This window comes from Salvelinus namaycush, chromosome 23, assembly GCF_016432855.1.
Source record: "Salvelinus namaycush isolate Seneca chromosome 23, SaNama_1.0, whole genome shotgun sequence".
In the NCBI taxonomy this organism is placed as follows: Eukaryota; Metazoa; Chordata; class Actinopteri; order Salmoniformes; family Salmonidae; genus Salvelinus; species Salvelinus namaycush.
The window spans coordinates 35869856-35894488 of NC_052329.1; the positions used below are offsets into that span (position 1 = coordinate 35869856).

General features: G+C 41.3%; 1 protein-coding gene across 1 annotated transcript; it reads left to right on the top strand.

Annotated features, from left to right (window-relative positions):
• The first annotated feature begins 1058 nt into the window (after nt 1–1058).
• LOC120018386 (potassium channel subfamily K member 6-like) lies at nt 1059–19363 on the top strand. The gene is made up of 3 exons (XM_038961558.1): nt 1059–1496; nt 13797–14192; nt 18077–19363. The coding sequence occupies exons 1-3, from the start codon at nt 1181–1183 to the stop codon at nt 18307–18309; spliced, it is 945 nt and encodes a 314-aa protein (XP_038817486.1). The 5' UTR covers nt 1059–1180; the 3' UTR covers nt 18310–19363.
• Nucleotides 19364–24633: the final 5270 nt, after the last annotated feature.

Here is a 24633-nt window from a genome sequence, read left to right on the forward strand (position 1 = left end):
CAGCTAACTTTCTGCATTTCAACACATTTTGCCATGGGGCAGAGAGAAAAAATTTGCAGTTTTATAATGCTATTGTACACATTTTATCATGAGGCTGAGAGGTCATTTTGTAGTTTTAAAGCAAATTTCCTGCAATTCTACATATTGTGCCATGGGACAAAGAGAAAAATGTGCTGTTTTATAGCTCATCTCATGCTATTCTTCACATTTTGCCATGAGGCTGAGAGAAAATTGTGCAGTTTTAATGCAAATTTCCTCCAGTCGATTGGGGGCCCACTGGAGGTTAGGGGCCCCGGGGCACGTGCCCGTTCGGTAATCCGGGCCTGACCAGCATCTAGTCCATGACCTCCCCTTACCTGTCATCATCATTGGAGAAGTCACAAATATGCCATTCTGGTAGGGGACATACTTGGCCATAAGGTTAGAGTGGGCATAAACTGAGAATAGCATTGCTCTGTTAGTTTTCCTCATTAGCAGTCTCAGGGTAATGACTTGAAGGCTTACTTTGCAGTCTTGCCAGTGGTAATGGTGTGCTAATTCAAAGTATGTCACTTGTAAGTGTTGATTTGCCAGTGTGGTTTCCCTTTGACCCGTGATATTTTATTCTAGCGCCGGTACACCATTCTAATTGACTGACACATGTAGCCTGTAGAGTACTATTTTGTTGCCGTTTTTGGTTTATAGTGAGTATTGTGTCAGACACCCACAAACCTGAGACTGACTGGATAATTTAGTCTATAGCTTCACCTAGGGATTGTTGGAGCCTTTTCCCTATATTTTCCCTATCCGGTTTTGAAAACCCCAAAGAGAACCCTTGGTGAAAAGGGCAATAAAGGGGGAAGAAAAGGAATTGTGTTGTAGCCCTCCTCACTGTTTCTGGATCAGGTCTTGGTCTATTTTCTGGAGCTTATTCAGAAGATTGAAACGTTGATATCGTTGCAGATAGAAATACAACGTAAAAGACCAAGAACATGCGGTTATCATTAGGAACAGCAGGGAGCAGTGTATTCTCAAAATGTTTATCTGCAGAGTTCTAGGCGTTTGAACACACCCCTGTCAAACTTGTACCAGTGGGGTGGAGGACAGCCTTAACTTAAAACTTGAGGAGACGACGGGGCCACGGAAGTAGGCTACAAAGTAACAGTTTGGCGGATGACATTGCAAGCGGAAAACGGGGGAAATGTCTTCGGGGTACAAATCTTGGATACTGCTTACAGGTTTTATACTATTCTATGTTGCTTATCTGTTGCTTGGAGCGCTCGTTTTCTCCACCATCGAACGGCCGGTGGAGAACAAACTGAAAAGTGACATACAAGTCCTGAAAGAAGAGTTTCTCAACCAAAGTTGCGTCAATGCAACATCACTTGAAAACTTTTTGGAGAAAGTTTTACAAGCCAATAAGTATGGAATATCTATCCTTCCGAATTCTTCTGCGAGTTCAAATTGGGACATGGCTTCCTCTTTGTTCTTTGCCAACACTTTAGTAACGACAGTCGGTAAGTAAATAGCCTATACTTGTCTTTGTTAAGCCTACATCGTTTCAGTTTTGTTTCGGTTGGTCCATATAAGACAAATCCATATAGACAATTCTAAACCATTTAAGTGCTAATATTGCAAGATACTCAAGGAAACACTTATTGTTTACAGATTACAATTGCAGTTCCAACTGGGCATTTTTTTGTATTCCGTGACCAAAACATGCCACGCATCAATGGGCCCTTGTGATTTTCAGGTAGCCTTGCCCCAGTATCAGTGCGTTAATAAGGATTGGACCCTTTTTTTAAAATTTTCGCCTGAAATGACATACCCAAATCTAACTGCCTGTAGCTCAGGACCTGAAGCAAGGATATGCATATTCGTGATACCATTTTAAAGGAAACACGTTGAAGTTTGTGGAAATGTGAAATGAATCTAGCAGAATAACACATTAGATATGGTAAAAGATAATACAAAGAAAAAAACATGCGTTTTACTCTTTTTACCATCTTTGAAATGCAAGAGGCCATAATGTATTATCCCAGCCCAGGCACAATTTAGGGTTTGGCCACTAGATGGCAGCACTGTATGTGCACAGTTTTAGACTGATCCAATGAATCATTGCATATCTGTTCAGAATGTTGTATCAAGACTGCCCAAATTTGCCTAATTGGTTTATTAATACATTTTCAATTTCATAATTGTGTGCACTCCTCAAAAAATAGCATGGTATTCTTTCACTGTAATAGCTACTGTAAATTGGACCGTGCAGTTAGATTAACACGAATTTAAGCTTTCTGCCCACATCAGTCTCTGTCCTGTGAATTTTTTTTGTTACTTACAACCTCATGCTAATCACATCAGCCTACGTTAGTTCAACTGTCTCGAGGGGACACCGATCCCGTAGAGAAGGGGTGGGCAATTCCAGTCCTCGAGGGCCTGATTGGTGTCAAAGTTTTGCCCGAGCTAACACACCTGACTCCAATAATCACCTAATCATGATCTTCAGTTCAGAATGCAATTTGATTAATCAGCTGTGTTTGCTAGGGATGGATAAAAAGTGTGACACCAAGCAGGCCCTCGGACTGGAGTTGCCCACCCCTGCCGTAGAGGTTAGTTATTAGAGCAGGGATGGGCAACTGGCGGCCCTCCTTTTGAAGACCCTCAGATCAATTTCCACTGACTCATTCAGGGTCTCAACTTACTGTCGCAAGTTAGAATAGTTGACTGACTACACTAAACAAGGTACAATTTCCAAATGTGGTTGTGCATCAGCAGTTTGACTCAGTCACTGATATAGTGAATCAATTAGCCCAGGTCAGCTAACATCTTTTAGATAGCTAGCAGCTAAACTAATTTAGCTATCTAAAAGATGTTATCATGGTTGAATTACTGGCCGTGGGGCCCCCATTGATTTTGTAAGTTAGTCTCACTCAGACATAATTTCTCTCCACACTATGACTAGTGTAGAATTGCAGGAAATTAACTGTAAAACAGCTCATTTGACGCTCCACCCCATGCCGAAATGAGTAGAATTGCATGAAATTAACTCTAAAATGTAAAAAAATCTCTGTCAAGGGGGGAGTCACTAAGATGTTTTGCGAGCAATGTGTGGGGGATATGGATGTGGGTGAGCATCTACGGCCTCACGATGAGTTCAGATTTAAGTGCCTTTGAACGGGGTATGGTAGTAGGTGCCAGGCGCACCGGTTTGTGTGAAGAACTGCAATGCTGCTGGGTTTTTCCACACAAGTTTCCTGTGTGTATCAAGAATGGTCCACCACCCAAAGGACATCCAGCCAACTTGACACAACTGGGAAGCATTGGAGTCAACATGGGCCAACATACCTGTGGAATGGTGTTCCTAATAAAGTTTTTGAGAGGAATGGGAGATTTAACTTCCGTGTCAAGGTTTGGTTTTTTTCGGGAGAGGCTTTATTACTGCCACTTTTAGTGAGCTTGGTATACAGCCGGATGATAGGGAGACGTTTATTATGTTCAACATAGGAGTGCCAAGCACAGGAAGTAGCTCTTTCAGTAGTTTAGTTGGAATAGGGTCCAGTAGACAGCTGGAATGTTTCTAGGCCATGACTGTATTTGGTTACCGTGTCGAGATACAGGATCTTTTTTTTTTTTTTTTGAACTAGTGTCTCCATTGATCCGAGGTCCTGGCAGTTCTGTGCAGACTCGGTGCAACTAAATTTTGGAGAAATATGCATACACTAAGAGGAGTCCGTCATTTTGTTTTCTAATGATCATGACGTTGTCCTCGAAGTTCATGAATTCATCACTGCTGAAGTGAAGGCCATCCTCACTTGGGGGGAAGGTACAGATATTTATAGGCTATACATTGCCTTGCATTCCTATTATTTGACCGTTTATCTGTAGTGTTTGGGTAGATGCCCGTGCAGTGGAGCTCTCATATGATATTGAGTTGCAATGATATTTGTTTACATAGCCAGCTAACACGTTTCCTGTTGTTGTCCTATTTCTACCAAAGCAATTAATTTTCGAAACTGTCCTAGCTTTGTAACGAAGCAGCTAACATCTGTAGTTTGCCTGTCAGGCAAGAAACGAGAGTTGGAGGCAACATTGTCCTTCGCTCACAACGCTGTCACATGATCATCTCCCTCCCTCCCTACAAAGACAAGCAGCTAACTTTGTTTGCCCGTCAAAATAGATGAGGAATTATTCTAAACCTGTTTAGCTAAATTGCACATAGTGTCATCTTTTAATATTTTATTTTCTACATCCTAAATAAATAAACAGTGGTTGATGTGTTGAATTTATAAACTTGTGCCACATACTTTGACTTCTTACCATCTATGGAAAGTCATCTCACTATGGGTCTTGAAGTGTGTGTACCCTGTATAGCCTTTATGGTTATAATCTGACCCATCTATGAACATATTCATGAATGTCTTTTTGTGTACTCTCTCCTGTCTGATTATCCATCAGTCTGACACACTGTACATATGCACTAGAGGTCGACCGATTAATCGGAATGGCCGATCTTTTAATTAGGGCCGATTTCAAGTTTTCATAACAATCGGAAATCGGTATTTTTGGACACCGATTGTATTTTTTTGTTATTTTTTTACACCTTTATTTAACTAGGGACGTCAGTTAAGAACACATTCTTATTTTCAATGACGGCCTAGGAACGGTGGGTTAACTGCCATGTTCAGGGGCAGAACGACAGATTTTTACCTTGTCAGCTCGGGGATTCGTTTTTGCAACCTTCCGGTTTCTAGTTCAACGCTCTAACCACCTGCCTTACATTGCACTCCACGAGGAGCCTGCGTAATGTTAACTTTTTTGTCCAGCAGATCCATGTCCAGATAAAGCATCTGGGGTGAAAAAGTTAAATGAAAAAAAAAATAGTTGAGTGAGGACAAAACTAAGATGTTGGTAAACTTGTTAAATACAAAGTTGGATTAAATGGTTATTAAAAGTGAAAAGTTTGGCAGGTAGTCAAGTAGAAACAAACAGCACAGCAACAGATCTACGGACGACACAATCTCCATTGCATTGCACACTGCCTTATCCCACCTGGACAAGAGGAATACCTATGTGAGAATGCTGTTGATCGACTACAGCTCAGCCTTCAACACCATAGTGGTAGGTAACACCTCTGCCACGCAGATCCTCTGCCACGCAGATCCTCAACATGGGGGGGGGGGGGGGGGGGGGGGCAAAAGGTGTGTGTGCTCAGCCCCCTCCTTTAATTCCTGTTGACCCATGAAGGAGTGGCCACTCATGTCTCCAACTCAATCATCAAGTTTGCTGACGACACAACGTTGTTGGCCTACAGGGAGGAGATGAGTGCCTTGGTGGAATGGTGCCAGGGAAATAATCTCTCCCTCAACATAAACAAATTGAAGGAGCTGATCGTGAACAACAGGAGACCGCAGAGAGGGCACACCCCCATCCACATCGACGGGGCCACAGTGGAGAGGCGCAAAAGCTTCATCGACGTGCACATCACTGACTACCTGATAGTCCCTTCACACAGACGGCGCAACAGTGCCTCTTCAATCTCTGGAGGATGATTCAATGTGTCTTGGCCCCTAAGACCCTCATGGACTTCTACAGATGAACCATTGAGAGCATCCTGTCAGGCTGTATCACCACCTGGTACTGCAATTGCACCGCCCGCAACCGCAGGACTCTCCAGAGGGTGGTGCGGTCAGCCCAATGCATCATCGGGGGCACACTGCCTGCCCTCTAAGACATCTACCCTAAAGGGAGAGCATACTACACAAGGACATTCTCAAAGCTGCTAATGAGAACCTTGATGACCTTGTACCTAGCCGGTGGGGATTCCGGTGGGGTGCCCCCACCCAGGCAGTGGCCGTGCTGGCAACACTAGCTGCAGTAACCCATGGGGAGGGGGTCACACTCGGACATTCAGAGAGGGGGTATATTATTGTGACCCTAGTGGCACAAAATCAAAGTCGGACTGCATGGAGATGCTTGGGAATATGGTCAATACGGGTGACCGTATTGTGGGTGTTTCAGGGAAAAGGTGTACATTTGACCTCGATCTAGGATGTGACAATGGTAAATAAAATCTCAATTTTTGCCTATTTTGCACGGTCTTGCAGGCCTTCTCATGCAGCTGCAAGTGCATTTGTAAAGCAAGACCTATCTTGAGTTGGGCTCTGGGCTGGTGCAATTGAGTAAGTGAGCTTATGGTTGTGTGGGGGTATGGGTTGAGTGTGTATGTGTGTATCCCACAACTGTTGCGAAGGAGTAAAAGATGTTAGGGACAATGGAGGATGATCCACAGCTATATATAATACAAATCGCGATGGAAATGCATTTGGCAGTTAATCTACTTCAATTCGGTAAATGGCACTGTGTGCTCTTTTCAAAGGATGGATCCCAGTCGGTTATGGGATACAGGGGGTCGAGGGTGGTCTGCCGGACATTGGGATGACAACCCAACTCGGGATGAGGAGGGCTTTTAGCGGGTGGAATAGTAGGGACCAATTGGAGGTTTACTTAGTAGAAATGCAAATATCATGGTACAGCTATATAGACACTCAATCATCATGTTACTTTTTAATGGTACGTTTACAAACATATATTTTGATAAAAATAATTGAAAGTTGTGTCTCATTATGATAGGTGGTGAAATGAGTATAGCCAGTTACAATTGTAATGGCCTAGCAGATAATAAGAAAAGACAATCAGTATTTACCTGGCTAAAAGAGAAGGAATATAATATCTATTGTTTACAGGAAACCCATTCAACAGTTTTAGATGAAGTTTTGTGGAAAAAGAACTGGGGGGGCGAAATATACTTCTCCCATGGGCAAAGAAATTCAAAAGGGGTGATGGTTTTAATTAACAATAATTTTGATCAAAATGTGCAAATTGTCCAAACAGATCCTCAAGGTAGATGGATTATTTTAAATATGTTATTGGACAATAAACAGATATGGCTTATTAACCTATACGGTCCGAATAATGATGATCCAAGCTTCTTTGAAAATATATATAAGAATTTATCAACTCTACAAGCAACAGTAGACTCTATTATTATGGTGGGAGATTTTAATACGGTCTTAAATACCTCTATGGACCGGAAAGGAAATCACACTACAAACTATCACCCTCAGGCATTTAAGGAAATCATGGATGTCATGGATATATTGGAATTAGTGGATATATGGAGACTTAAATACCCTGACCTAGTGAAATATACATGGCGGAGGCTTAATCAAGCTAGTCGTCTTGATTACTTTCTTATACCATTCTCTCTGGCACCAAAAGTTAAAAAAGTGTTGATAGGGGACAGAATGCGGTCGGATCATCACATAATTGGCATATATATTACTCTTACAGAATTTCCACGTGGGCGAGGATATTGGAAATTTAATCAAAGCCTACTAGAATGTAAATTGTTTAGAACTAGGACAGAAGAATTTATAACTGACTTTTTCAGACATAACATAGGTACAGCAGATCCCCTTATTGTATGGGACACTTTTAAATGTGCCTTTTAGAGGCAATGCAATTCAGTACTCATCTATAAAACAAAAGCAATTGAGATCAAAAGAGTCCATATTAACAAAGGAAATTGAAGGACTAACAGTACAGTTAGATAGCAATAAAAACGGTACTATAGAGGCACAGAATAAGTTAGAGGAAAAACAAAAAGAAATGGAGGAACTTATTCAAGAAAGATCCAGTGTAATATATTATAAAAATAAAGCGAACTGGATGGAATATGGGGAAAAATGCACCAAATTCTTTTTCAATCTTCAATATAGAAATGCTACCATTTTTTTTTTTTAATTAAAACTTGTTACAAATGATGGAGTCACGCATGATTCACCAAATTATATTTTGAAAGAGGAAGTAAAGTACTTTAAGAATATGTTTTCATTTCAGGCTCCTCCATCTCCACTAATTGTATGGATTTTTTTCCTAATAATAATAATGTAAAATTAACATCTGTACAGAAAGACTCATGTGAAGGCCAAATTACAGAGGAGGATCTGCTTGATGCAATTGGGGCCTTTAAGGATGGGAAAACTCCAGGGCTGGATGGCATACCAGTGGAAGTATACAAAACTTTTTTTGATATACTCAAGGGACCATTTATTAGCTTGTTTTAACGACTCCTATATAAATGGTAGATTATCAGACACGCAACAAGAAGGTCTGATATCATTATTACTGAAACAGGACCCAAGTGGTATATATAAAGATCCAGTCCATTTAAAAAATTGGAGACCTCTTACACTTCAGGGTTGTGATGCAAAAATCCTAGCACATAGAATTAAAAAAGTATTGTCAGATATTATTCATCCTAATCAGACAGGTTTTTTACATGGACGATACATTGGAGATAATATAAGACAAGTACTGGAAACAATAGAACACTATGAAATATCGGGGACACCAGGCCTGGTTTTCATAGCTGATTTTGAAAAGGCTTTTGATAGTACGACTGAAGTACGACTGGAGTTTATATATAAATGCCTAGAACATTTCAATTTTGGGGAATCTCTTATAAAATGGGTTAAGGTTATGTATAGTAACCCTAGGTGTAAAATAGTAAATAATGGCTACATCTCAGAAAGTTTTAAACTATCTAGAGGAGTAAAACAAGGTTGTCCACTATCGGCATATCTATTTATTATTGCCATCGACATGTTAGCTGCTAAGATTAGATCAAACAATAATATTAAGGGATTAGAAATCCGTGGCTTAAAAACTAAGGTGTCATTGTACGCTGATGATTCATGTTTTCTTTTAAAACCACAATTAGAGTCTCTCCACTGCCTCTTAGAGGATCTAGATACATTTGCTATCCTCTCTGGATTAAAACCAAATTATGATAAATGTACCATATTACGTATCGGATCACAAAAAAATGCACATTTTACATTACCATGTAGTTTACCAATTAAATGGTCTGATGGAGATGTGGACATACTCGGTATACAAATCCCAAAAGAAAGAAATGATCTCACTCCAATAAATGTTTATAGAAAGTTAGCAAAAATAGATAAGATCTTGCTACCATGGAAAGCAAAATACCTGTCTATTTGTGGAAAAATCACCCTGATTAACTCTTTAGTTATATCACAGTTTACCTATTTGCTTATGATTTTGCCTACACCTAGTGACCTGCTTTTTAAATTATATGAACAAAATTTTTTCACTTTTATTTGGAACGGCAAGCCAGATAAAATGAAAAGGGCCTATTTATATAACGAATATGAATTCGGTGGGCAGAAATGATTAAATATGAAAGCATTAGACCTCTCACTAAAGGCATCAGTCATACAAAAGTTATACTTAAATCCAAACTGGTTCTCTAGTCAATTGGTACGAATGTCTCATCCTATAATCAGGAAGGCCCTTTTTCCCTTTATTCAGATTACACCTGCTCACTTTCGGTTGTTTGAAAAGGAAATAATCTCCAAAATATCTTTATTTTTTTAAACAAGCCTTAGAAAGTTGGTTGCAATTTCAGTTTAATCCACCTGAAAGGACGGAATAAATAGTACAACAAATATTGTGGTTAAATTCAAATATACTAATTGATAAAAAAGCTATATTTATCGAATATTTTTTTTTTTAAGTATCATTTTTGTGAATGATATCATAAATAGGACTGGTGGAGTTACGTCACACATGCAGCTAACACAGACATATGGAAATGTCTGCTCTACCCAAAATTACAACCAAGTAATTGCAGCATTACCACAGAAATGGAAGAGGCAAGTAGAAGGGGAAAAAAGTAAGGAACTTGTATGTCTGCCCTATATTAAAGACCATAAATGGTTAAAGAAAAGTGTGATAAATAAAAACACATACCAATTTCATTTAAGGACCAAAAAACTGACAGCTGTGCCATATAAATTGCAAAATAGTTGGGAAGAGATTTTTTGATGTACCCATTCCATGCCACATGGTTTATGAATTGATACGCAAAACAACGCCGGATTCAAAACTTCAAATTTTTCAATTTAAATTACTATACAAAATTCTTGCAACTAATAGAATGTTATATATATGGGGGATACAATCTTCCCAGCTCTGCAGATTCTGCTGTGAGGAGGCAGAGTCATTAGATCATTTATTTTGGTATTGTCCATATGTAGCTCGTTTTTGGTCACAGGTCCAGGAATGGCTGAAGAATTGCAACATTTGTCTAGAACTAACGCTACAGATAGCAATACTGGGTGATTTGAAAAGCCATAGTCAATCAATCAATAATATAATAATTATTTTAGCAAAAGTTTATTTTTAATTTACAATCTGTAGAAGCTATGAGAATAGGAAGGTTCAATTATTTTGTGAAACAGCACAGTTGAAAAATCTATGGCAAATAGAAATCCGAAATGGATGATGTTGAGAGATAGATGGGAGGGGTTGAATGGAGCTGAAGGGTGGGACTAATAACAAGATAAACAATGTAAAGCATACGGGATCTGTAAAATGGATATAGGTTCGGAACTTTTGTGAAATAGCATAGTTACAAATAGAAATCAAACTGGATGGACATCAGAAATAGAGGAAGGACTAAGAACAAACAAGAGAACTATTGTAAAGTAGACTGTGTCTGTAAAATGTGTATAAAATGTATAAATTGAAGGTAAAAGCAGAAGTGTTTAGTTTACTCCAATTGGGGGATCGGCGGTAGGGTTTGCGGGGAATAATAATAAAGGTATATTCTTTTAAAAAAGTATGTATGTCTATATAGGTATGTATATATGTGTATATGTCTGCATGCGTGTATGGATATATACACTGCTCAAAAAAATAAAGGGAACACTTAAACAACACAATGTAACTCCAAGTCAATCACACTTCTGTGAAATCAAACTGTCCATTTAGGAAGCAACACTGATTGACAATAAATTTCACATGCTGTTGTGCAAATGGAATAGACAAAAGGTGGAAATTATAGGCAATTAGCAAGACACCCCCAAAAAAGGAGTGATTCTGCAGGTGGTGATCACAGACCACTTCTCAGTTCCTATGCTTCCTGGCTGATGTTTTGGTCACTTTTGAATGCTGGCGGTGCTCTCACTCTAGTGGTAGCATGAGACGGAGTCTACAACCCACAAGTGGCTCAGGTAGTGCAGTTCATCCAGGATGGCACAATTTGCCAATCTTGGTGTTCTCTGGCAAATGCCAAACGTCCTGCACGGTGTTGGGCTGTAAGCACAACCCCCACCTGTGGACGTCGGGCCCTCATACCACCCTCATGGAGTCTGTTTCTGACCGTTTGAGCAGACACATGCACATTTGTGGCCTGCTGGAGGTCATTTTGCAGGGCGCTGGCAGTGCACCTCCTTGCACAAAGGCGGAGGTAGCGGTCCTGCTGCTGGGTTGTTGCCCTCCTACGGCCTCCTCCACGTCTCCTGATGTACTGGCCTGTCTCCTGGTAGCGCCTCCATGCTCTGGACACTACGCTGACAGACACAGCAAACCTTTTTGCCACAGCTCGCATTGATGTGCCATCCTGGATGAACTGCACTACCTGAGCCACTTGTGGGTTGTAGACTCCGTCTCATGCTACCACTAGAGTGAGAGCACCGCCAGCATTCAAAAGTGACCAAAACATCAGCCAGGAAGCATAGGAACTGAGAAGTGGTCTGTGATCACCACCTGCAGAATCACTCCTTTTTTGGGGGTGTCTTGCTAATTGCCTATAATTTCCACCTTTTGTCTATTCCATTTGCACAACAGCATGTGAAATTTATTGTCAATCAGTGTTGCTTCCTAAGTGGACAGTTTGATTTCACAGAAGTGTGATTGACTTGGAGTTACATTGTGTTGTTTAAGTGTTCCCTTTATTTTTTTGAGCAGTGTATATTTACCCCAAAAATATGGGGGATTGGAAATGATGCAGACAATTACATTGGAAGCAACATTCTTTCCGCAATATTAAGCTGATCCACCCCTAAAAAAAAAGTTTACAAAAAAAAGACATCTACAGCACCTGGTGTATCAGGAAGGCCGAGACTATCATCAAGAACCCTAGCCATGGCCCGCTACCATCTATAAGGCAGAGACAGTACAGGTGCATCAATGCTGGGACTGAGAGGAGCTGGTTATCAGTCTATCTTCAGGCCATCAGACTGTTACAGTCACCACAAGCCGGCCTCTGCCCAGTACCCTGCCCTGAACCTCAGACACTGTCACTAGCCGGCTACCACCCGGTACTCTACCGTGTTCCTTAGAGACTGCTGCCCTATGTACAGAATCATTGAACACTGGTCACTTTAGTAATGTTTACATACTGTTTTACCAACTTCATATGTGTATATACTGTATTCTAGTCATGGCTCATCCTATATAACTACTGCTATACACACTTTGAATGAATCTGGTCTAGATCCGTATAGATTGCATTAGAATTAGTGTTATTTGGTTTGTTAATTGGGTTTGTTCCGACATTTCTTGATTGTGAGGAGCTAGTAACATTTCCCTGCAACCGCTATAACATCTGCTAAACTGTGTACGTGACCAACCAACTTTGATTTGTATTGTGACCGTGTTTGCTTTGTCTCTGGACATTATTTGGCTATGGTATTGTATTACCTAGGCATTCCTTTATCCCAGGGCTGGTTAACTTTTTTCTTTCCATCAATTGAGCTGTTTTTGCGCTCGTTTTTAGTTAGGTCAAATCTAATTAAAATGCAGCAAATGCTATTTTAAAATGCACTTTTCCCTGTTCATACAGGGCCATCTGTGGAAGGATAGGGTTGTTGTGTAAAGTTTTGTTCAGCAATATGTAGTATTGAAAAGCAAGCGACGCTCCCTTTCATCAACCTTATTTTGATTTATTGTCACATGTGAGTTCCTTTGTGTGTAGTGGTCTGCAGGCTATATTAGGCTAAATATGAGTTCCCCTCTTACTCTCCAGGAGACTAACATAACTTGAGTATCTCATGAAATGAACACAGTTTGACCTGAAAGGACAGGGCAGTTCTAACCTGAAGTAGTTTTTCTATTTTTATTACAAATCAAATAAAAGTTTATTTGAGGATGGTGCTTGAGACATCTTTGGCATTGTGTTGTGACAAAACTGCACATTTTAAGAATGGCCTTTGGCACAATGTGCACCTGTGTAATGATCATGCTGTTTATTCAGCTTCTTGATATGCCATACCTGTCAGGTGGATAGATTGTCTTGGCAAAGGAGAAATGCTCACTAACAGGGATGTAAACAAATTTGTGCACAACATTTTAGAGAAATAAGCTTTTTGTTTGTGTGAAATTTCCGGCATCTTTTATTTCAGGTCATGAAACATGGGACCAACACTTTTACATGTTGCGTTTTTTTTAATGTATGTGGACACCCCTTCAAATTAGTGGATTCAGATATTTCAGCCACTCCCTTTGCTGACGGGTGTATAAAACCAAGAACACAGCCATGCAATTTCCATAGACAAACATTGGCAGTAGAATGGCCTTACTGAAGAGCTCAGTGACTTTTAAAGTGGCACCGTCATAGGATGCCACCTTTCCAACAAGTCAGTTTGTCAAACTTCTTCAGGTTGTTAGTGATGTGCATGCCGAGGACCCTCTCCACGGCAGCCCGGTCTGGATGGGGGCGTGCTCACTCTCCTGCTGTCTCCTGTAGTCCACGATCAGCTCGTTTTTGTTGAGTGAGAGGACTTTCTAGAATGTCTCTTTTTTGGGGTTGGAAAAGGGAGGAAGCTTAGCTTATTAGTCAAATGCTATTGTGCTGTGTTTGCTTGTATGGGATCCTAATAACTTCTATACACTTGCTCTTGCTCTTTTTTTCTCTCTCTCTCATACTTTCTCTCCACCCTCCCCAGGATATGGGCACACTACGCCCCTGTCGGACACGGGCAAAGCCTTCTCCATCTTCTACGCCCTGCTGGGAGTGCCCTTCACCATGCTGGTGCTCACTGCCTGCGTCCAGAGGCTCATGCACCCGGTGACCTACGGGCCCATCAGCATGTGCCGCCAGAGGCTCGGCCTGGACCCACTCGCCGCCACTGCCGTCCACTTTGCCATCCTGCTGCTGCTGGTGGTGCTGGGCTTCTTCGTGGTACCCGCCGTGGTTTTCAGCCACATCGAGGACACCTGGTCCTTCCTGGATGCCATATACTTCTGCTTCATCACGCTGTGTACCATCGGCCTGGGCGACTACGTGCCCGGCGAGAAGCCCGGACAGAAGTTCAGGTCGCTCTATAAGATCTCTGTGATGGGTGAGTCATGAACTAGTCTGTGTTTGATAACAGGGCGTGGCACACTGACACTGCTCAGACTGATGTCATATCAATTCTGTGATACTCATTACTCATTCAACTTAAATATTGGTGTTCATGATGTCGTGTTAGAATTGTTTTCCCTGAAGTCTCTTTCCTATGACTAGAAAACCAGGAAATAATAGTGTGAACAGTGACGGAATGATTGGGTGGAGTTTGCATCAATGTTTTAAGCACATAGGAATAAGTGGACTTGACAGTTTTGACCATGTGCAGACACTTGAGTGAAGTGGGAGACGCTCGGCCCACCACCACCTCTCCAGCACTGAGATACAGTGGGGCAAAAAAGTATTTAGTCAGCCACCAATTGTGCAAGTTCTCCCACTTAAAAAGATGAGAGAGGCCTGTAATTTTCATCATAGGTACACTTCAACTATGACAGACAAACTGAGAAAAAAAACAACAGAAAATCACATTGTAGGATTTTTAATGAATTTATTTGCAAATTATGGTGGAAAATAAGTATTTGGTCACCTACAAACAAGCAAGATTTCTGGCTCTCACAGACCTGTAACTTCTTCTTTAAGAGGCTCCTCTGTCCTCCACTCGTTACCTGTATTAATGGCACCTGTTTGAACTTGTTATCAGTATAAAAGACACCTGTCCACAACCTCAAACAGTCACACTCCAAACTCCATTATGGCCAAGACCAAAGAGCTGTCAAAGGACACCAGAAACAAAATTGTAGACCTGCACCAGGCTGGGAAGACTGAATCTGCAATAGGTAAGCAGCTTGGTTTGAAGAAATCAACTGTGGGAGCAATTATTAGGAAATGGAAGACATACAAGACCACTGATAATCTCCCTCGATCTGGGGCTCCACGCAAGATCTCACCCCGTGGGGTCAAAATGATCACAAGAACGGTGAGCAAAAATCCCAGAACCCCACGGGGGGACCTAGTGAATGACCTGCAGAGAGCTGGGACCAAAGTAACAAAGCCTACCATCAGTAACACACTACGCCGCCAGAGACTCAAATCCTGCAGTGCCAGACGTGTCCCCCTGCTTAAGCCAGTACATGTCCAGGCCCGTCTGAAGTTTGCTAGAGAGCATTTGGATGATCCAGAAGAAGATTGGGAGAATGTCATATGGTCAGATGAAACCAAAATAGAACTTTTTGGTAAAAACTCAACTCGTCGTGTTTGGAGGACAAAGAATGCTGAGTTGCATCCAAAGAACACCATACCTACTGTGAAGCATGGGGGTGGAAACATCATGCTTTGGGGCTGTTTTTCTGCAAAGGGACCAGGACGACTGATCCGTGTAAAGGACAGAATGAATGGGGCCATGTATCGTGAGATTTTGAGTGAAAACCTCCTTCCATCAGCAAGGGCATTGAAGATTAAACGTGGCTGGGTCTTTCAGCATGACAATGATCCCAAACACACCGCCCGGGCAACGAAGGAGTGGCTTCGTAAGAAGCATTTCAAGGTCCTGGAGTGGCCTAGCCAGTCTCCAGATCTCAACCCCATAGAAAATCTTTGGAGGGAGTTGAAAGTCCGTGTTGCCCAGCAACAGCCCCAAAACATCACTGCTCTAGAGGAGATCTGCATGGAGGAATGGGCCAAAATACCAGCAACAGTGTGTGAAAACCTTGTGAAGACTTACAGAAAACATTTGACCTCTGTCATTGCCAACAAAGGGTATATAACAAAGTATTGAGAAACTTTTGTTATTGACCAAATACTTATTTTCCACCATAATTTGCAAATAAATTCATTAAAAATCCTACAATGTGATTTTCTGGATTTTTTTTTCTCATTTTGTCTGTCATAGTTGAAGTGTACCTATGATGAAAATTACAGGCCTCTCTCATCTTTTTAAGTGGGAGAACTTGCACAATTGGTGGCTGACTAAATACTTTTTTGCCCCACTGTAGCTAGGCCCTCTGGTGGAATATGGTCCTTTGTCTCAATGAGACCGCAGAAACGTTCACATCTCGGATGTGAGATGTCACCTTATGGGTGCTCTTTTAAGAACTACTAAATGCTGTTTTGTTTTAGATTTTTAAATGTGCTTATAATTGTAAGATATATTTGAAATATTCCTAATTTGAAGATGAGAGAGGACAGGACACCTCTACATTGTGGTCAATGTCTAGACTTCTTATGGGCCAAATGTCAGGAGATATTAGTTCAGAATGATGACTTGGCGTGACTTTCCCGATTTAACCTGGCTCAGCTGATGAAAGAAAATGTATGCATTCCTTATCCCTGTGTTGACCATAGACATGTAATTCTGATACTGCATATATGCAATACGGTTTTTCGTTTTAAGTATATTTGTAGAAGTCTGAGGAGGCCCTCTTGTGGTTTTCAGGAGGAAACTAAACGGTGTCGCGCCACTGCCCCCTCCATGTATCTCACAATGTCTGTGATTTGGTTGGTATACTGCATGTGTGAGTTTGAATTGGGCTTCTTGTTTTGGGAAGAGTGCAATGTGTGGTGTGATTGCTCTCATCTTAAGGACATGTTGCAGTAGGGAGTTAACGATACCACACCACCATCTACCACACTTGTACTGATAGGGATTTCATATTGTCACATGATATTTTATCAGAGTCATGCTCTTAGTTTTTAAGGAATAATTGAATTACCCTTTTATTCTCTCTCAAAATAACCTCACTGTTTAGAGCCTAGTGGTGTTTGTTATACTGCCATTGTGGTGGCTGGCTCTGTGGCGTTGTCTCGGGGTCTGCACGCGCGTTGTGCTTCAATACGCAACTTGTTGCCTTGTTTTAGGGCACTGTGTTTTGGTTGATCATGTCACATGACCTGGATTTTAACTTTTATTTAAAGCTTGTTCATCACACTTTCCACTTTAGATTTTTTTTTAACGTCATATGGTCCAGCACCATCCTCAGATGATTGATGAGAATTACACCCAAAATGAAAGCAAAGGTTCAAATCTATGTCATCTGACATGATCAACCAAAACCCAAACTATGTAGGCCAGATCCTCCTGATTGGTTGTTCTCGTTTCCTAGGAGGGTTAGCAACTACTAGGAAATAGGTTGTTTTGCCCATATTGGAATACACTTTTCCTGTCAATACCCTACAAAGCCTCCCGAGTGGTGCAGCGGTCTAAGGCACCGCATCCCAGTGCTAGAGGCATCACTACAGACCCGGGCTCGATCCCAGGCTGTGTCGCAGCCGGCCACGACCGGGAGACCCATGAGGCGGCGCACAATTGGCCCAGCGTCGTCCAGGTTAGGGGAGGGTTTGGCTGACCGGGTTGTCCTTGTCCCATCCCTCTCTAACGACTCCTTGTGGCGGGCCAGGCGCATGCACTCTGACTTCGGTCACCAGTTGTACGGTGTTTCCTCCGACACATTGGTGCGGCTGGTTTCCTGGTTAAGCGAGCACTGTGTCAAGAAGCAGTGCGGCTTGGCAGGGTTGTGTTTTAGAGGACGCATTGCTCTCGACCTTCGCCTCTCCCAAGTCCGTATGGGAGTTGCAGCGATGGGACAAGACAGTAACTACCAATTTGGATATCTCGAAATTGGGGAGAGAAACGGGTAAAAAGTACATATATATACCCCACAACATGGCATGACAGAATTTAAGTCACAAGGGAGGTGTAAGTCTACTCTGCTTATTGACCTGCACTGAAACAAATGAACCCTGATATGGCATAAAAGCATAACTGTATCGTGAGGAAGCCTGTTGAATAGTTGGCCGCCTTGTCCATCAGGAATGCACCACGAGCACACCAGTGTGGTGAGTTTGTGCTTTGTGAGACAAGTGACTTATGTCCATGTATAATGCTTCTTCCCACAGCTCAAGGAGCTGTTGAATTAATGTTGTACTCTCTGTCCTCTGCAGTGTACCTGTTTCTAGGGCTGATGATGATGTACCTGGTCCTGCGTGCCTTCCACCGGATGGCCGACCTGCATGGCCTGACTTCTTTCTTCCAGCTCCCCCACTGTGACGAGGATACAGAGGAGGATAAGGAGCCCATTATCGAGGCCGGCCCTGAGGACCAGCATGAGGCAGAGGCCTCGGCCAAGCCCCTGGATCCAGCCTCCCAGACCTCCTATAACACCATCAACCGATAAGGACTCACTTCACTCTGGACCGTTCTCCTTTACATCAGTCAGGTCAAACAGCTAAACAGTCACTGTTTTACAGCAACACAGGGGATGAGTTGACAACCTGACCATACATAGGCACCAAAGACTATCGTTACTGCTGTGAGGCAACTCACGGCTCAGGTCAGACCTTCCTGCTACGACAGCTCAACTGAACCAAAAAGAAACAGAACTCTACAGATGCCCTAGTGCACCCAGTTAACACTTGGCAAGGGTTGTTCGTCAAGGTGGGAGAAGGTTGTTGTTCCATAACCTGTAGAGAACACTTCTGGTTGGGACTGATGAGTATTATTTGTCACTTTTTGATGTTGTTTCAGACCAAAATATATATATATATATAGGTTTATCATATACCGATATTTTCTTGTGGATGTATTTTCATGTACCTTTTTGTGGTTTTAGGTCAGGGTTGATCAAGGAAGGTCATACAGAAATATCGGATGTTTCAAAATTAAACAAACTCATTATAGTGGCCATCTTTGAAAGACTTTGTTGCCCCTCCCCAGTAATTAAGTGAAAAGCCATTGCTTGAGACTTTGTCTTGAGTCATATGATGGAGCACATTCCCAGGACCCCCCCATGGCTTTGTTTTTGCCTGTTGAGTAACATGATTGTGTGTTTCAAATACATTAAGTATATCATCTGAAGGATAACAAATTTAGGGAATAAAAGGATTGGGGGAAAAAAACAAGTATCTGTGTTCTGATATGTAGTTGTCTAGTTGTCTAGAGTTAAATATTAGGATTTTCTGTCATTGTGAAAGTATGTACTTTAGCATGTATGAAGTTTGTCCATCTTGAACAATGTAGCAACTGACAATGTAATAACAGCCAATAATGTAATAGCTTTTACATTTATAATTTAATAAATGCTGATAATGTAGATAGCTAAAGTTTTTGTGCATAATGTAATTATTACATGATGCATTGATTATCACATTGAAGTGGGTAACTTATGAATGTAATAATTTTAACCAATGTAATAACAAAATTACTCAACAAAATTCACTCTTGCTTTTTCATTAATATCAAGTGTCATGCTTCAGTAATAGTGGACCTCACGCCACAACACATTCCTGAATCCTTATTTGATATTACTAAAGGTATGTAATTGGCCAGTTCATTAAACCAGGGGACTAATGTTGGAAGGCCCATACTCCTGTTTCCCAGCAGACATAAATGGGGAGGTCGTGGCATTTGAATTCCAACACACTTAGATATGACAACAGTTTGGGACTGTATTATCTGTTATATCTACACAAGACCAGAACATACAGTTGAAGTCGGAAGTTTACATACACCTTAGCCAACTACGTTTAAACTCAGTTTTTCACAATTCCTGACATTTAATCCTAGTAAAAATCACTATCTTAGGTCAGTTAGAATCACCACTTTATTTTAAGAGTGTGAAATGTCATAATAGTAGAGTGATTTATTTCTTTTATTTATTTCTTCATCACATTCCCAGTGGGTCAGAAGTTTACATACACTCAATTAGTATTTGGTGGCATTGCCTTTAAATTGTTTAACTTGGGTCAAATGTTTCGGGTAGCCGTCCACAAGCTTCCCACAATAAGTTGGGTGAATTTTGGCCCATTCCTCCTGACAGAGCTGGTGTAACTGTCAGGTTTGTAGGCCTCTTTGCTCGCACAAGCTTTTTCAGTTCTGCCCACAAATGTTCTATGGGACTGAGGTCAGGGCTTTGTGATGGCCACTCCAATACCTTGACTTTGTTGTCCTTAAACCATTTTGCCACCAGTTTGGAAGTATGCTTGGGGTCATTGTCCATTTGGAAGACCCCTTTGCGACAAAGCTTTAACTTCCTGACTGATGTCTTGAGATGTTGCTTCAATATATCCACATAATTTTCCATCATGATGCCATCTATTTTGACGTGCACCAGTCCCTCCTGCAGCAAAGGACCCCCACAACATGATGCTGCCACCCCCGTGCTTCACGATTGGGATGGTGTTCTTCGGCTTGCAAGCCTCCCCCTTTTTCCTCCAAACATAACGATGGTCATTATGGCCAAACAGTTCTATTTTTGTTTCATCAGACCAGAGGATATTTCTCCAAAAAGTTTGATCTTTGTCCCCATGTGCAGTTGCAAACCGTAGTCTGGCTTTTTTATGGCGGTTTTGGAGCAGTGGCTTCTTCCTTGCTGAGCGGCCTTTCAGGTTATGTCAGTATAGGACTTGTTTTACTGTGGGTATAGATACTTTTGTACCTGTTTCCTCCAGCATCTTCACAAGGTCCTTCACTGTTCTGGGATTGATTTGCACTTTTCGCACCAAAGTACGTTCATCTCTAGGAAACAGAACGCATCTCCTTTCTGAGGGGTATGACGGCTACGTGGTCCCATGGTGTTAATACTTGCATACTATTGTTTTTAAAGATGAACGTGGTACCTTCGGGCATTTGGAAATTGCTCCCAAGAATGAACCAGACTTGTGGAGGTCTACTATTTTATTTCTGAGGTCTAGGCTGATTTCTTTGGATTTTCACATGATGTCAAGCAAAGAGGCACTGAGTTTGAAGGTAGGCCTTGAAATACATCCACAGGTACACCTCCAATTGACTCAAATGATGTCAATTAGCCTATCAGAAGCTTCTAAAGCCATGACATCATTTTCTGGAATTTTCCAAGCTGTTTAAAGGCAGTCAACTTAGTGTATGTAACTTCTGGCCCACTGGAATTGTGATAGTGAATTAATAAGTGAAATAATCTGTAAACAATTGTTGGAAAAAATACTTGTCATGCACAAAGTAGATGTCCTAACCGACTTGCCAAAACTATAGTTTGTTAACAAGAAATTTTTGGAGTGGTTGAAAAACGAGTTTTAATGATTCCAACCTACGTGTATGTAAAGTTCCAACTTCAACTGTATGTAAAATGGCGCCATAAAGGCAACTTTGTATTAAAATATTTCTTGTATTTGGTTTACCTGAAAAAGAAAAGGTGCAACACTTCCATATGTGAGGCTCATGAGGATTGTAAAGGCAGATAATTGAAAGTAGTGGAAAAAACATGGATTTTGGCCTTGGACCAATGGGTTAAGGGTGGGGTGAGTGAGCGGAGTGAGTGTCTGGTTCCATCTCCATCTTAATGGGTCTGGATTAATCTCTAAAGCAAAGTAGCCTAGTCTATCCTGGGATAAGGAGAAAAAATCATGTTGAATATTTTTGTTATAATTACAATTTGTCTAATCGCATGACTGAAAGGTGTCTTCAAATTGAGCAGTTTTTTCCCCTCTCTGACGACACTGGATGTTTGCAAGGTCAAAATGGAAGTGCAATAGTAACCCCCCTTGCAAGTCTGTTGTGGCAATGGATGCAAATGCAAAGTGTTTCTTAATATGCATGCCATTAAAGAGTTATTTTAGGTTATTACATTATTGGTTTAAGTTATTACACTACTGATGTCTGGAGCGTGATGTCACGAACTCTGCTGGTCGGTTACTACGTAGCAACCTAGCGGTGCCGAAAGCCAATTACGATCTCCAGAATGGCCAAACCACATTTTTTTTTAGACGTCCGTTTTGGCCTCAAATTAGTTTATGATCAAGTTCAATCCCCATGGGGAATTATTTGAAAGTTCGCTCCAAATTGAGATATTTAATTAAATAGTGATCCATTCTGACTACTACACTGAACAAAAATGTAAACGTAATGTGTTGGTCCCATATTTTACATTTTTATTTAACTAGGCAAGTCAGTTAATGAATTCTTATTTACAATGAAGGCCTACCAATAGGCAAAAGGCCTCCTGTCTGGATGGGGGCTGGGATTAAAAATATAGGACAAAACACACATCAGGACAAGAGAGACACCACAACACTACATACAGAGAGACCTAAGACAACACAGCATGGCAGCAACAACACAACTACACAAACATGTTACAAACATTGTTGGGCACAGACAACAGCACAAAGGGCAAAAAAGACAATACATCACACGAAACAGCCACACGTTAGTGAACATTTCTCCTTTGCCAAAATAATCAATCCACACACAAGGTGTGGCATAACAACAAGCTGATTAAACAGTGTGATAATTACACAGGTGCACCTTGTGATGGGAACAATAAAAGGCTACTAAAATGTGCAGTTTTGTCACACAACACAATGCCAAAGATGTCTCAAGTTTTGAGGGAGCGTGCAATTGGCATGCTGACTGCAGGAATGTCCACCAGAGCGTTTGCCAAAGAATGTAATGTTCATGTATCCACCATAACACGCTTCCAATGTCGTTTTAGAGAATTTGGCAGTACGTCCAACCGGCCTCAAAACCGCAGACCATGTGTATGGCGTCGTGTAGGCAAGAGGTTTGCTGATGTCAATGTGAACAGAGTGCCCTATGGTGGCGGTGGGGTTATGGTATGGACAGGCATAATCTACAAAAAACAAACACAATTGCATTTTATCGATGGCAAATTGAATGCACAGAGATACCGTGATGAGATCCTGAGGCCCATTGTCGTGCCATTGATCCGCTGCCATCACCATGTTTCAGCATGATAATACACAGCCCCGTGTCGCAAGGATCTGTACACAATATCTGGAAGCTGCAAATGTCCCAGTTCATCCATGGCCTGCATACACACCGGACATGTCACTCATTGAGCATGTTTGGGTTGCTCTGGATCGACGTGTACAACAGCGTGTTACAGTTCCCTTCAACATCCAGCATCTTATCACAGCTCTTGAAGAGGAGTGGGACAACATTCCACAATCAACAGCCTGATCAACTATGCAAAAAAAGATGTGTCGTGCTACATAAAGCAAATGGTGGTCACACCAGATACTCACTGGTTTTCTGATACACGCACCTACTTTTTTTTTTTTAAAGGTATCTGTGACCAGCAGATGCATGTCTTTATTCCCAGTCATGTGAAATCCATAGATTAAATTAATTACAATTAATGTATTTCATATCTTGGAAAATATTTGTAATATTGTTGACGAAATTCATGATAGATTTCCTTATATGAACTGTAATTCAGTACAAATCTTTGAAATTGTTGCATGCTGCGTTTATATTTTTGTTCAGTATACATTGTCATCGCACAGGACCACGTGCTAACACAGACCAATCACGGTCCGGCAGGCTACGAGGAAGCTTGCACCCTCATGCCATAGACGTTAAAAAGAACAATTCACCCAAAACCACTAATTCCTTTAATTCAGTGTTAAATAACACTAACACGTGAGAACAATATTTTTTGGTGAACAAATGTTTCATTCTGGCATTATAAGGTTGGTAGCAACATGGAAAATCGTTCTGGAAATCTGTTGCAGCTCAAGTTGACTACAAAATCCACAATGCAATGCTCGCTCTTTGGGCTGGCTACACATAATACCAGACAATATTAGCATGTAAAGTAGCTAGTTAGCTGTAAAATCGCCTAAACAAACTGCACTAGCAATTTAGGCGTCTACAATCTCACCATATTCAACCTGCAGATCGATTTGCAAGGGCAGATATACTTTTGAGGAGATGGGAACCGTTGCCCATGCCACGTCAATGGGCCGCGCGGTGAATGCTGGGCTATTATAGGACAAGGAGTGAATGGGAGTCAGTTGGGCGCTAGCTCAAAAAGCCAACATTAGCATGAATTTCGTCAACAATATTACAAATATTTTCCAAGATATGAGATACTTAACTTGCTATCTGTAATATTGTATAGCTTTGGAATCGACATTAAGTACTTTCGAGGAAAATAGGCATGTTTCTCGACTCATACCCTGACTTTGAGAAGGGATTGCGTGACAATTAATTTAGCAACCGCGTGACGCAGCCTGACAACGTGAAAGCGATTGGTCAACAGTCTGCTGGGTAGGGCGTTATACGTTCCTCCATTCATTACCCAATGGGATTCCATATCCTTCCTCTGGGCAAGTTTGAAATTAAAATACCTGCTGCTTAATGAGCCTTCAGGAGTTTTCCATGGGAATACTTGGATGACGTCAGCTCTATCACTATCTACTAATTTTAATGTTACGCTACGCGTTCAGTATATATATGAATTATTAGCATTTATTACATTATACATGCAAAAGTTATTACATTAGCAGCGATTACATTATGGGCAGTTATTACATTATCAGTTACTACATACGTATGACATTTTCACATGCACCTTAACAATTCAACAGCACAATTTCACCAGCATTTGCATCGTTGCGAGGCACTTGCATTGTTCTGACAATGTCCACTTGGGGTCAGAACGGTACGTTGAGTATTTTCTCTGGCTGCTTGCTAGTGTTCTGCAGTAGGATCCCCACCGAAG